The 14419-nt window shown below is 46.5% G+C and overlaps 1 protein-coding gene across 1 annotated transcript in view; it reads right to left on the bottom strand.

Moving 5' to 3' along the window:
* LOC126267605 (serine/threonine-protein phosphatase 6 regulatory ankyrin repeat subunit C-like) overlaps positions 1-14419 on the bottom strand; it is a 62490-nt gene that overhangs the window by 23073 nt on the left and 24998 nt on the right. Inside the window, exon 2 of the mRNA XM_049972905.1 lies at positions 347-1195. Within this exon, the coding sequence (XP_049828862.1) occupies positions 347-1173 (827 nt within the window). The 5' untranslated portion in view covers positions 1174-1195. The remainder of the gene's footprint in view (positions 1-346; positions 1196-14419) is intronic.

Genomic DNA, 14419 nt, shown 5'->3' with positions numbered 1-14419 from the left:
GATGTAATTGGACAACAATTATCCTTACTTTACTTTTGTTGATGTTAATTTTAAATCTTCCTCTCAAGCCACTATTCCATTCCGTTCAACTGCTCTTTTACGTCCTTTGATGACTGACAGAATTACGAAGTCATAAGCAAACCTCAGTTTTTATTCTTGCTCCTTGGACGAATTCCTACTTTCGTTTCCTTCACCGCTTGTTCAACTTGCAGACTGAATAATGTCAGGAATAGGCTACAACCCTGTCTCACCCCCTTAAACTGAACTCCAATTGTGTATTTTTACAATTACTGTAAATAAAGGGTTAAATAATGGAAGATGCCAAGTGCCCTCCGCCGGCTCCTACCTGGGCGGCCCGAGGCGCAGCAGGTGCTCCACGATGTCCGGCGCGCCGTTGGCGGCCGCCCAGTGCAGCTCCGTGCTGCCGGTGTCGTCGACGCGCGGCGTGTAGGCCGCCGCAGGCAGCAGCATCCGCGCCGCCTCCAGCCGCGACCGCCGCAGCGCGCAGTTGAGCGCCGTGCGGCCGAGGCCGTCCGCGGCCCCTGCCGCGGCGGCCGCCCCGTGCGCCGACAGCAGCAGCCCCAGCGCGCCGGTGGCGCCCGCGGCCGCCGCCACGTGCAGAGCCGTCTGCCCCGCCGCGTCGGTGGCCGCGGCGTCGGCGCCAGCGCCCAGCAGGGCGCCGCACTGCGCCGCGTCGTCCCACCTGGCCGCCTTCATCAGCGGCGTCTGGCCGTCCAGGTCGCGGCAGTCGACCTGAGCGCCTGCCTCCACCAGCAGCCGAGTCGCGGACAACTTGCGCGTCACCGCCGCGTAGTGCAGCGCTGTGAAGCCGTTCCTGTCCACTGCCTCGAGGTCCAGTCCCGTAGCACAGCGCCTGCCTAGGACTAGCAGGCTCCCGAGGATAGCCTCGTTGCCCACACCGACCGCCCAGTGCAGGGAGGTTTTGCCGCCAGCGCCGCAGTCGTTCGGGCCGTCCTCCGACTCTACGAACCGGCGAATCGTCTCGCGGTCGTCAACAGCCGCGGCAGCTATGAGCGGGGGTGCGTGCTGCGCCATTCCTGCCGGAACGGCCTCCATGAACGAGGCCATAGCCGCCTCCACTTTCCCCCCTGTGGCATCCAGAGCCCCGCAGTCCGAGGGAAATGGCAATGTCTCCTCGCATCCGAACATCATCGCCACAGTATGTCTGCTGCTGCTGTAACAGTGTGGTTGCACTTTAAATTTCATTTACTTCTCACTAGACCCATCATTTATAAAACTGATTTTTTTATTTGAGAAGCCAAAAACACTGAATATTCTCCAGGCTATACATGCTAAATCGTGCCAGTAGCTCCTTGACACCTGCAATTCTTCCAATTTCTGAATTTTTAAGAACTTTTACACAGCTTAGGCAACCATGGAATGGTTTGTTGGCTCAGGGTATAAAGGGACCAAACCACATAGTCATCACTCCCTTTCTCCTAACGCAACTAAGTTTCAAGGTACAAAAACACCAACACCATACTTAAAAAGAAAACCAGTTGAATGAACAAAAGAAACAGGAAAAACATACGTCACAAGGAAAAGTAGAAGAAAGTATTAAAACCATAGATCAGAAGGTCTGGGCCGGCTCATAACAATAATAAAAAGGGGATGAACCAGCCACTATGCAACACATTAAAATGTCCACCCGAACAAGACAATCTGTGATGACATGTAGGGAAAAGAAGACCACCAAAAAACATTTGCAAAGAAAGTGCGACAGTTATGTAAGGTGGCAATGGCCTTGCACCTTACACGAGTCCATTTAATGTGACGATATAGGTTTTCTTGGAGTAGTTGTTGTGGTTTTCAGTCCTGAGACTGGTTTGATGCAGCTCTCCATGTTACTCTATCCTGTGCAAGCTGCTGCATCTCCCAGTACCTACTGCAACCTACATGCTTCTGAATCTGCTTAGTGTATTCGTCTCTTTGTCTTCCTCTACGATTTTTACCCTCCACACTGCCCTCCAATGCTAAATTGGTGATCCCTTGATGTCTCAGAACACGTCCTACCAACCGATCCCTTCTTCTGGTGAAGTTGTGCCACAAACTTCTCTTCTCCCCAATCCTATTCAACACTTCCTCATTAGTTATGTGATCTAACCATTTAATCTTCAACATTCTTCTGTAGCACCACATTTCGAAAGCTTATATTCTCTTCTTGTCCAAACTATTTATTGTCCATACAAACACTTTCAGAAATGATTCCCTGACACTTAAATCTATACTCTGTATACAAATTTTTCTTCAGAAACGCTTTCCTTGTCATTGCCAATCTACATTTTATATCCTCTCTACTTTAACCATCATCAGTTATTTTGCTCCCCAAATAGCAAAACTCCTTTACTACTTTAAGTGTATCATTTCCTAATCTAATTCCCTGAGCATCACCCGACTTAATTCGACTACATTCCATTATCCTCGTTTTGCTTTTATTGTTCATCTTATATACTCCTTTTGAGACGCTATCCATTCCATTCAAGTGCTCTTCCAAGTCCTTTGCTGTCTCTGACAATTACAATGTCATCGGCGAACCTCAATGTTTTTATTTCTTCTCCATGGATTTTAATACCTACTCCGAATTTTTATTTTGTTTCCTTTACTGCTTGCTCAATATACAGATTGAATAACATTGGGGAGAAGCTACAACCCTGTCTTACTCCCTTCCCAACCACTGCTTCCCTTTCATGTCCTTCGACTCTTAACTACCACCTGGTTTCTGTACAAATTGCAAATAGCCTTTCGCTCCCTGTATTTTACCCCCGCCACCTTTAGAATTTGAAAGAGTATTCCAGTCAACATTTTCAAAAGCTTTCTCTAAGTCTACAAATGCTAGAAATGTAGGTTTGCCTTTCCTTAATCTTTCTTCTAAGATAAGTCGTAAGGTCAGTATTGCCTCACATGTTCCAGTTTCTACGGAATCCAAACTGATCTTCCCCGATGTCGGCTTCTACTAGTTTTTCCATTCGGCTGTAAATAATTTGTGTTAGTATTTTTGCAGCTGTGGCTTATTAAACTGATAGTTCGGTAATTTTCACATCTGTCAACACCTGCTTTCTTTTGGATTGGAATTATTATATTCTTCTTGAAGTGTCAGGGTATTTCGCCTGTCTCATACATCTTGCTCACCAGATGGTAGAGTTTTGTCAGGACTGGCTATCCCAAGGCCGTCAGTAGTTCCAATGGGATGTTGTCTACTCCGGGGTCCTTGTTTCGCTCACGTCTTTCAGTGCTCTGTCAAATTCTTCACGCAATATCATATCTCCCATTTCATTTTCATTCTCTTCCATTTCTATAGTATTGTCCTCAAGTACATCGCCCTTGTATAGACCCCCTATACATTCCTTCCACCTTTCTGCTTTCTCTTCTTTGCTTAGAACTGGGTTTCCATCTGAGCTCGTGATGTTCATACAAGTGGTTCCCTTTTCTCCAAAAAGGGTCTTCAATTTTCCTGTAGGCAGTGTATATCTTACCACTAGTGAGGTAAGCCTCTATATCCTTACATTTGTCCTCTAGCCATCCCTGCTTAGCCATTTTGCACTTCGTGTCGATCTCATTTTTGAGTCGTTTTATATTTTCTCCTTTCATCAATTAAATTCAATATTTCTTCTGTTACCCAAGGATTTCTACTAACCCTCGTCTTTTTACCTACTTGATCCTCTGCTGCCTTCACTACTTCATCCCTCATAGCTACCCTTTCTTCTTTTACTGTATTTCTTTCCCCCATTCCTGTCAACTGTTCCCTTATGCTCTCCCTGAAACTGTACAACCTCTGATTCTTTCAGTTTATCCAGGTCCTATCTCCTTAAATTCCCACCTTTTTGCAGTTTCTCCAGTTTTAATCTACAGCTCATAACCAATATATTGTGGTCAGAGTCCACATCTGCCCCTGGAAATGTCTAACAATTTAAAACCTGGTTCCTAAATCTCTGTCTGACCATTATATAATCTATCTGATACCTTTTAGTATCTCTAGGGTTCTTCCATGTATACAACCTTCTTTCATGATTCTTAAACCAAGTGTTAGCTATGATTAAATTGTGCTCTGTGCTAAATTTTACCAGGCAGCTTTCTCTTTCATTTCTTAGCCCCAATCCATATTCACGTACTATGTTTCATTCTCTCCCTTTTCCTACACTCTAATTCCAGTCACCCATGACTATTAAATTTTCGTCTCCCTTCACTATCTAAATAATTTTTATTTCATACATTTCTTCAATTTCTTCATCATCTGCAGAGCCAGTTGGCATATAAACTTGTACTACTGTAGTAGCTGTAGTAGGTGTGGGCTTCGTATCTATCTTGGCCACAATAATGCGTTTACTATGCTGTTTGTAGTAGCTTACCTGCATTCCTATTTTTCTATTCATTATTAAACCTACTCCTGCATTGCCCCTATTTGATTGTGTGTTTATAACCCTGTAGTCACCTGACCTGAAGTCTTGTTCCTCCTGCCACCGAACTCCACTAATTCCCACTGTACCTAACTTTAACCTGTCAATTTCCCTTCATTAAATTTTCTAACCTACCTGCCCAATTAAGGGATCTGACATTCCACGCTCCGATGCGTAGAACGCCAGTTTTCTTTCTCGTGATAACAGCATTCTCTTGAGTAGTCCCCACCCTGAGATCCGAATGGGGGACTATTTTACCTCCGGAATATTTACCCAAGAGGACGCCATCATTTAATCATACAGTAAAGCTGCATGCCCTCGGGAAAAATTATGGCCGTAGTTTCCCCTTGCTTTCAGCCATTCGTAGTGCCAGCACAGCAAGGCCGTTTTGGTTATTGCTACAAGGCCAGATCAGTCAATCATCCAGACTGTTGCCCTCTTTCAGGAACCACACGTTTGTCTGGCCTCTCAATAGATACCCCTCCATTGTGGTTGTACCTACGGTACAGCTATATATATCACTGAGGCACGCAAGCCTCCCCACCAACGGCCAGGTCCATGGTTCATGGGGGGGGGGGGGGGGGCGGTTGTTGGAGTAATACTCCAAATTACGGTGTAGGAATTTATGTGGAAACGCATCAGCATGCGAGAATTGCGCGATATTATAATTGTAAGATTTTATGGAAAGGCAGTACACGAAAGAGCTCGGCTACATCCCCATCTAGTCGCTGAAGGCCACAGCCTGACGGTATGAATGGTGAACTGGGGGATTTCTATAATCCGTTTAAAGAGGCCAGAGAGGCTACAGTGTCCGCCAACCTCTGGGGGAAGTGCTGCTGCAGGTGTTCGCGTGTCTACCAAAACAGAGCAGTGGAAAGCTGGATGGGCTTTCCTGTCCATGCTCTCGCCTATGTCCCATTAATTTTATGCCTTTGCGTAACTCAAGTGGGGCAGGCCAGGAGTTCCAAATAAACTTTCAATGCAAGAATCTGTTCACTATGATGGGGCATCTCGAGTGGTCTCTTGGGATAAAACTTCCAGTAAACGTGTTATTGCCCACAACTGTGGTTCTTCCCAGCCGACGAGGGGGGAGTTTGCTCGTGAAATTTTGTAGAAATAAAAGAATTGTGGAAAATAGTTCTATTCCCAGGCCGTACATTGGTCAGCACTGGCGAACTGGGTATTTTGAGAGCTTCTAGTGATGTGATTCGCTCGGTAAAAGTTGAGGTGAGAAAACAGAGGTGAAGAGCGATCTTGCTGGACTCTCGGTCGAGTTCTTCCATTCTGGGCTCTCATACTGAGAGAGGACGTTAGCCAAGTCGCCTCCCATCTTGGTCTTTCGTTCTGAACGGACGTTAGCCGCGGCAGCTCTTTGCTGCCGGTAAGATCATTGCAAATAGAGAAGTTTATGGACAGCAGTCTGCTGTCCAAGTAGTGTAGGAGTGTACTTTCTGAGACGCCACACGGAAACTGCATAACCGCGCTATCGCCGTCGGAGACTCCAAATTATGGAACAGTATGGAACATTATGATGGCATCGCTCACACTTCGGCCTCCGTTAGGAGTAACTTTAAATAGTTGGATCACTTGCAATTGCTGTTTCCACAGAGGTTTCACAGTACTTTGGGGTGTAGTGGTTCTTCGTATTTTACGTTTTGTGTCGAAGTCAGTCGGTCAGCCAAGTTATAAGAGATCGCGTTTTGGACTAATTTTAACACAGTTCACTGCCAATGTCAGTCAGGAGGATAATTTGTAAATTGTTCATTGTGTTTTATTCAGAATTGATCTGAAGGTTATAATAAAATTATTGTGACTCAGTAGAGCCTTTACTTTCAGTAGTTGAGCCTGAATTCACGCTTTTGGTGTGATTTATCGTCAACGCTACCACCGCAGATTAATTTGGGGTGACAGGGCCACATTTAAATCTAGTGTTGTCCATTTTTGCATATAGTTCCACTCCAATTTCTCTCTAAGTTGTTTGTCAGGGGAGAACATGGGCAAAAATTGGACTAGCAACAGGTGAGATGTTACAGTTAAAATGGAGGGAGGGTGGCAGCTTCAAAAAGAAGGCTAAATGACCACCCTTTGATGGTATTATAAAAACTCCTCACAAATAAAATGTAAAACTAAATCTGCTGTTGCGACATTGTCGCCCAACACCAAATGTAGGGTGCTGGGAAGGTTGAAAGTCTGCTGCTGAGTGGCGGAAAGTGGGCAGTCCGGCAAGATGTGGATGACAGTCATGTGAGCCACAGTGACACCGAGGGGGTCCTCGTAACAGAGGAGAAAGCGATGTCTTAGCCACATATGGCCAATGGGGAGCCAGCAGATAACTGATTCCCTGCAAGAGGCCTGCGTAGGTCTTCCACACATTTGTATACTCTTCAAGGGCATGCAGTATGTTGTGCGTACTGAGATTATGCCATTCCGTCTCCCAAAGCTCAAAAACATTACAACTATATAACGACTGCATGTCAGTTACAGCGATGCAAATCTCTAGAAGCTGTTTCCGTGTAGCCTGTCAGGCTGTTCGTTTCCTGGGATTCTGACATGGCCTGGGGTCCACACTAACACCGCAGAACGACTGGACCGTTCCAGGGCTTAGATTGGCTCCTGGATTGTCGCTACCAAAGGATGGCAGAGGTAGCACTGGTAGATAGCCTGTAGGCTGCTCAAAGAGTCACTGCAGAGAAGAAACGACTCATCAGGGCATGAGCGGATGTGCTCAGTAGCACACGATTTAGCAAACAGCTCTGCAGTGGAAACACTGCAGACATCTGTCAAGGAGTGCTGTTCAATACGTCCTCTATGAACATACACGAAGCCAAAGTGACCATCAGCAATTGAGCCGTCAGTGTTAACCACTTCACGATCCCAGTACATGCCAAGAATCGATTCATACGTGAATGGACCTTGAGTATAGGTGGTAAAGGCAAGGACTCCATTTCAGATGAGACCTGATGCAAACCGCTATCTGTAGACCTGAACTGTGCCTCCGATGCAGGAGATGAACTGCCATGGATAGGAAAAGGTGGTGGTATTTCGGATGCACAGGAGAACTACGAATGTGTACAGCGTAATTGGTGAGCAGCTGTGCACTCCTAACTTTCAATGGAGGGACTCCAGCTTCCACCTGGACACTGGTCTCTGGACTCGTCCTGAAAGCTCCTGTTGCCAATCTAACGCCACAGTTGTGCAATGGGTCGAGTAGCCGCGATACTGAGGGCGCCACCGAACCATAAACCAGACTCCCATAGTCAAGGGGGCATTGAACTAGGTTTCTGTAGAGCTCCAGCAGCGTAGAGCGATCTGCACCCCATTTGGTGTTGCTCAGGCATCGGAGGGCATTGAAGTGCTGCCAGCACTTCTGCTTCAGCTGCTGAAGATGAGGAAGCCACATTAATCAGACGTAGAAAACCAGTCCTAAGTATCGATATGATGAGCCTATGACTGCACAATGTGGATGGTGCCACTTGGCAACACTAGTACTGGAGGAGCAGTACAAAAGGCAGAAGTTGTATGTTTACAGAGAAGGTGAGACCGACAGCCTGATCGTGTTTTGTGCCACAGAAACAATCGTTCTAGTGACCTGCCCAAGTACCACAACGATGGTACTATGTGAGAGATTTAACAGTGACAGCAGAGGTGAAAGCTTTCCAGTCTGCCCTGTTTAAAGCCCATCTTGGTAGACGTCTGGGACAGTGGCGCTGGGGGAGTGACACAAAGATGGGAAAGTGATCACTATCCCAAGTCATCATGGGCTCTCCAGTGGACAGATGGGAGAAGTGCTTGGGCTGCAGAGGGATAAACCAATGGCCAATAAGTGTCATGAGCCACACGGAAGTGTGTGGGGGCTCTAGTATTTAAGAGGCAGAGGTAGAGTTGAGAGTTTCGACATCTTCCTCAGCCAGTAAGCACAGTGCCACCCCACAAAGGGTTATGGGCGTTAAGATCTGCCAAAAGTAGAAAAGGTTTAGGGAGTTGATCAGTGCAGCCAATGTGTTCAGGGGGAATGCACCATTTGGATGAAGATATACATTGCAGACAGTTATTTCCTGTGTCGTCCATATTCCGACAGCCACGGCTTCAGGAGTGGTTTGAAGGGGCACAGATTCACTGCATGCTGAGTCCAGGACAGAGAAACTCCACCTGACACTTAAGGTCGCTACAGGTCTTGTAATATCCCCTACAGTCATTAAGGGCAGGTGTCCACATTGCTGGGACCCAGGTTTCCTGCACAATGCAGGAAGCAGGTGTAAAACTTAACAGTTGCAGTAGTTCACCCAGGTGGTGGAAAAAACGCAGCAATTCCACCAGATGAAATTATCGTGAGGCTGGGAAGACAGGTAGTATGCAAGGAGGCACATTACACCTCAGGGTCACTGCTGCCACCGATTGAGTGGTTTTATCTATTCCTATTGTGGATGAGGCATCAGTGAGATCCAGGTCCTCAATGGACGTTATCTCAACCTCATTCACAGGTGCAGAATTGGCAGGGAGTGGTGGTATTGGGGCCATTAGAGGGTCCTTTTTCTTAGCTTGACCCCTCCCCTCTCTTTACAGTCTTACTGGGATGAATTCTCCCAAGTAGCTTCAGGTATGGAGAAAGACTTTGCCCAGCAGCTTTTGGCTTCTTTAGCTACTGGCGAGTATCTGCTATGGCATTAATGGAGACGTTGGAGTGTGTCCCAAATGACCCATTCTGCATGAGGAGCTGGAGGAGGCTGTTGCTTATCCGGCTGGGGGAGAGGGGGGCGCTTGCTTCCAAAGTAGGTGCTTTGGGAGGAACAGAAGTAGCTTTTCCCTCTAACACCAAACAGAAGACGTAATCTGGAGGCCCAAAGGACCCACTGTTCGTGGCATTGAGTTTGGTATGACTGGTACTTGTGATGGCGCACGTAATGTAGTTGCAGCTTATGTGTACATCAAGCTAACTGTGTGTAATTTACATTTAGCCTCTTGGTAAGTCAAATCGTCCAGGGTCTTATTCAAAGATTTTCCACTTTTTTTCGAATACTGTGAAGTCTGGCGAGCAGGGGGAGTGCTGCTGTCCGCACTTGATACAAGTGGGAGGAGGTTCACAGGGAGTATCTGTATGCAGTGGATGTCCACAGTTTCGACGTGTGGCGTTTGAAGTGCAGCAGGAAGAAATGTGCCAAACTTCCACACTTTAAGCACCGCATGGGGGATGGACGTATGGTTTGATGTCACAGTGGTAAACCATCACCTTGACCTTTTCAGGCAATGAATCACCCCCAAAGGCCAATCTTAAGGCACTGTTAGCAACCCTGTCGTCTTTGGGTTCCCTGTAAAAGTGCCAGATGAAATGAACACCCCACCATTCTAGTTTGGCGTGGAGCTCGTCGTCAGACCAAGAGGTGGTCATGATGGAAAATAATCCCTGGACCATGTTGAGACTTATGGGGAGTGACAGAGACAGGAATATCACCCAGCCAGTCACAAGAAAGTAAATCCTGGGATTGGGCTGTGGATGCTGTCTGAATCAAGACTGCACCGTTTCTCATCTTTGACAGCAATGTCACTTCTCCAATATTATCCTCAATATGTTCATAAACAAAATGGAGGCTTCATATATAGGAACGAGTCCTTGTCCATTCTGCTACAGACTAAATACAGAGGCGAATATGGCTCTTCTTTCTGTAGCCCTTCGTTCATCCCACTGTGTAGCGATGGAGGGAAACGATTTAGGGTCGTATCTGTCAGCATTGTAGTCCATCTTGCCCTTCTTAGAGACTGCTGGCACTGAACCGTCACCACTACATTGCAGGTCATCCACCAGATACCACCCACTCTGATCACTGATCAGGGGCTCTCCCCACAGGCACCACCCACCCACAGCAAAGGCCACCTGGCATAAGGGCTGTTGCCAGGAGTCCTGATGCCCCAGGAAGACAGGCATCTACTCCTTGGCATACATGGAGAGTTTACAGCTTGGGCAGCAGCAGTGTGATCCCTGCCTTGTGAGGGGGCTACCACCAAATAGGTACCTTACAGCCCCACCACAATGGGCTGGCTACTGTGTTGGAAATTGAGCTCAGAGAAATCAAGTACTGCCATGGGGGCGAAAGAGGACAGGGGACAAAGGTAGAATGTGACATACCTGGGAAGTGTCCTCGCCCAAATTATTGAATTGAAAAAGCTATGAAAAGAGGTTCAGGAGATCGAATATAAGGACACTATGGATAACTCATGAACCAAGTAAGGCGTCCTACCCCATAAGGTCCGTACTTCTGTAGAATTTGGGAAGGGCAAGTCAAACCATTAAATGGAACCTGAAATTATATGGTCAAAAAGTGAGGTACTCCTTTTAGTCGCCTCTTACGACAGGAAGCGAACCGTCGGGCATATTTTAACTTCCAGACCCGCAGGGAGATAGCAACCATAAAATGAAATCATCTTGTAGAAACAGTAAACAGCCAAACAGTTGTAAATTTGAATGATTATTAAACCCCTTTACTGTGGTTTCAACGTTTATAAATTCGTCTTCAGAGCAACATAAGACAACTGGATTACATGCTGTGGCGAAGGTACGTTTAAATATAGCCTAAAGTCTTCTGTCTAATACAAAATTTCTCCTCCAAAACGAAACGGGCACAGCATGGTGGTTGTAATATATTTCCTCACCAGTTGACGCCCTATGGGATAGTATATCACGATGCCATTAGACACCTTTATGATCGTTTGCATTGCTACCATTAGGGGTACACTGTACTGATGTGACAGTTCGGGTATTTGCCATGTGATTGACTTCGTCTCAGTTCGTTACAGACTCAATCACGTACTATCGATCACATTGCTTGCCAATAAAATGGCCTTGTTGTGGGTTTCACGTTTTTATTCTGACAATTAGCGTGTGTTCACAGGCTTCCACACAGAGGGAGGTCCCACCTGGAATCTGGGTACAATCTTTCTATTTTAAGTCTGCAACCTTTTGAGCCCATTGTCACTCAAAGCCATGAGAATAATGGGCATGAAGGATTTGTGTTGAGTGCTGATGAACGGAGTGTTACCATTATCAACACTAGAACACTGCAAGAAAATGAAATAACTATTTGCTGAACCTGTGTACCGCTGATGAACAGAATATCATAACTGAAAAACCACTGTGACTCCAGAATGGATAGCTTTATCACCAAGAATCTAAAGCCACGTACACCTGTTTCATCCAGAATGTATTGCCTACAGGAGATACATGAAGTGTGTCCATTGATACTGATATGAATTAATTCTTTAATTCACAGTGAAGTGGCAATAGGCATGGAACAGTAATCTACATATACAGTTGGAAACAGTATTGCGTAAAAAGGGTATTAAAGAGCAGTGCATTGCTGGAGCTGTCATTTGTACTCAGGTGATTTATGTGAAAAGTTTTCTGACTTGAGCTTGGCCGCACGATGGAAATTTACAGACTTTCAACACAGAACGGTAGTCTGACCTAGGCGTGGCAGATTCTGTTTCTGAAATCGTTAGGGAATTCAATATTCCGAGAGTCAGAGTGTGCCAACACCACCAGATTTTAGCCATTACATCTCCCCATAGACAATGCAGTGGCTGAAGTTGTCAATGGTAACAGACAAGCAGCACTGCGTGAGAATCGTAGAAATCAATGAGGGACGTGCGACGAACGTATTCATTGCGACAGTGCGTCGAAATTTGGCTTTACTGTGCTGTGGCAGCAGACGACTGACGTGCATGCCTCTGTTTTAGGGCGCAAAAGCAACTAAAGTCATATACACATTTCAGAACCTTAGAACAAGAAAAGTTAGAAACAACTACATGTCAATCCCAATCGACAGTAGAATACAGTTAAAAACAGGGACATGGAGGTCTATAAAATACGCCAGAAACTGAGGTCCTAGACTAAAGATAAATGTCCTTCACCGTATTGCCAAGAGGCATGAAAAGTGAAACGACGTAGACGTCCTGCGCGTCGTTCACTAAATCAGTTGATGACTCAGACGGCAATCATAACTTAAGAGGTTAACAAAGAGCATTCCGTCAGGAAATGGCGCACTGTCAAAGGTTCAATGCAATGAGCACAAAGTGGTGGGGGAGCACCACTGAACCATCGGCGATGGCTAAGAAGACAGTGCCCAATATGCAACCTAGGCCCTCATGGCAGGAGGGCCTGTAGGAGGTCGTTCAAGGTGCTGGGAGGGGCTTACCAACTCTCCCAGGAAGGGAGGGCCAGCAGTGATACCAAAGCGACAGCATCTCCTGACACTTGGCAACACATATTGTAAGAAGGAATGTAAGAACTAGTGTGCCGAGGTAAGAAGACTGCAGTCTTGGTAACAGTCAGCAGCCTTGATGACTGTCAGACCGTCACCAGGAACCTCCATAATTATCACATTGGCTCCAAGAGTGAGCAAGTGACAGCTTTCCCTGACCTGTTACATTAATGTTGGTTGGTTTAGAGGATGGGGGCAGGACGTGGAAGGGACCAAACTGTGACGTCATCACTCCCTTTTCCCCAGTAAAATAATTACACAAGAGATAGAAGAAAAAGGAGGCATAAAGTACAATAACAGGAGAAAGAAGAACCAGAAGTACGACAGGAGGACAAACAACACTGCTATGGACAAAACATGAAAAGGAAACCAAAGAAGCAAGAAACAAGTAGAAGGGGTGAAACCAAGAGGACAAATTATCATGGCTGGCCAGCCACAAGAATAAAAAGGAAAAGCCACCTACTCTGCAACACTATAAAACACCCACCCTGAAAGCATTAGAGTGGAGAACACAAAGGGACAAAAGACATGAGCAAAAACTTACATTGAATGAAAAACCCACTGTCACATATAAAACCTGAAACTTAACTAGACAATAAGGCGTTGTCATCTAAAATTAATTGCAGCAAGTGCAGTAACTTAGAGTGTTGCAAGGCAAAGACGACCAGCTCAACAAGATATGGGCCACTGACAGCTGGGCACCACACCGATACTGAGATGGGTTGTCATGGCGCAGGAGGTCCCTGCACGAGGCCTGAGTGCGTCTTCCAGACATTCGCAGTCTCCTTAATGGCATACAGTTTGTTGTGCATACTGCGGTTATGCTATTCCATCTACCAAAGCCACAAAACCCTGCAGCGTAGTACTGAACGCAGGTCAGGTCAGTTGCACAGAAGCCTATCTCTGCGTAGCGTGTTTGGCCAGCAAGTTCGTTTCCTGGGATTCAGACGTGACTTGGGGTCCACACAAACCACGAAGACTGAACTGTTCCATGGCAGAGATGGACTCCTGGATGGTCGCTACCAAAGGATGAAAAGGTTAGCACTGGTCGATAGCTTGTAGGCTGTTCAAGGAGTCAGTACACAGAAAAAACGACAGGTCATGAATGGATGTGCTCAAGAGCATGAGATATAGCCACCAGCTCTGCAGTCAAAACACTGCAGCAGTCAGGCAAGGAATGCTGTTTAATATGTCCTTGTTGGACGTACAGGAAGCCGACGTGAGCATCAGCCATCAAGCAGTTTGTGTAAACCACTTCATGGCCTGCGTACATGTCAAGAATCGAGAGGAAGTGTCAGCAGAGAGCCACAGGGTTAACTGAGTCCTTAGGGCCATATGATAGGGTCAGGGGAAGCTGCAGCCTAGGTGCATACCATGGAGGTATACGTGAATGGACCTCTAGTACAGATGGTAAATACAAGGACGCCAGTTCCGAAACAAGGGATCGGAAATGAACTGCAATTGGAAGCCCTGACCTGGGCCTCCAATGCTGGAGATGAACCGCTGTGGGTGGGAGAAGGAGACTGATTCGGATGTGCAGGAGACGTACATGTACAACATACCTAGTGAACAGTTGTGCATGCCTAACCTGCAATGGAGCGACTCCAGCCTCCACATGGACACTGGTCACCACGCTCGTCCTAAAAGCTGTCACTAGGCGAACGCCACAGTGGTCCACTGGGTCAAGTAAACGCAACGCTGAGAGCGTCGCCGAAACATAAACCAGACTTCATAGTCAAGGTGGGATTGAAC

The sequence above is a fragment of the Schistocerca gregaria genome, chromosome 4 (assembly GCF_023897955.1).
Source record: "Schistocerca gregaria isolate iqSchGreg1 chromosome 4, iqSchGreg1.2, whole genome shotgun sequence".
Taxonomy (NCBI): domain Eukaryota; kingdom Metazoa; phylum Arthropoda; class Insecta; order Orthoptera; family Acrididae; genus Schistocerca; species Schistocerca gregaria.
This window is presented reverse-complemented; position numbering and strand designations above follow the sequence as displayed.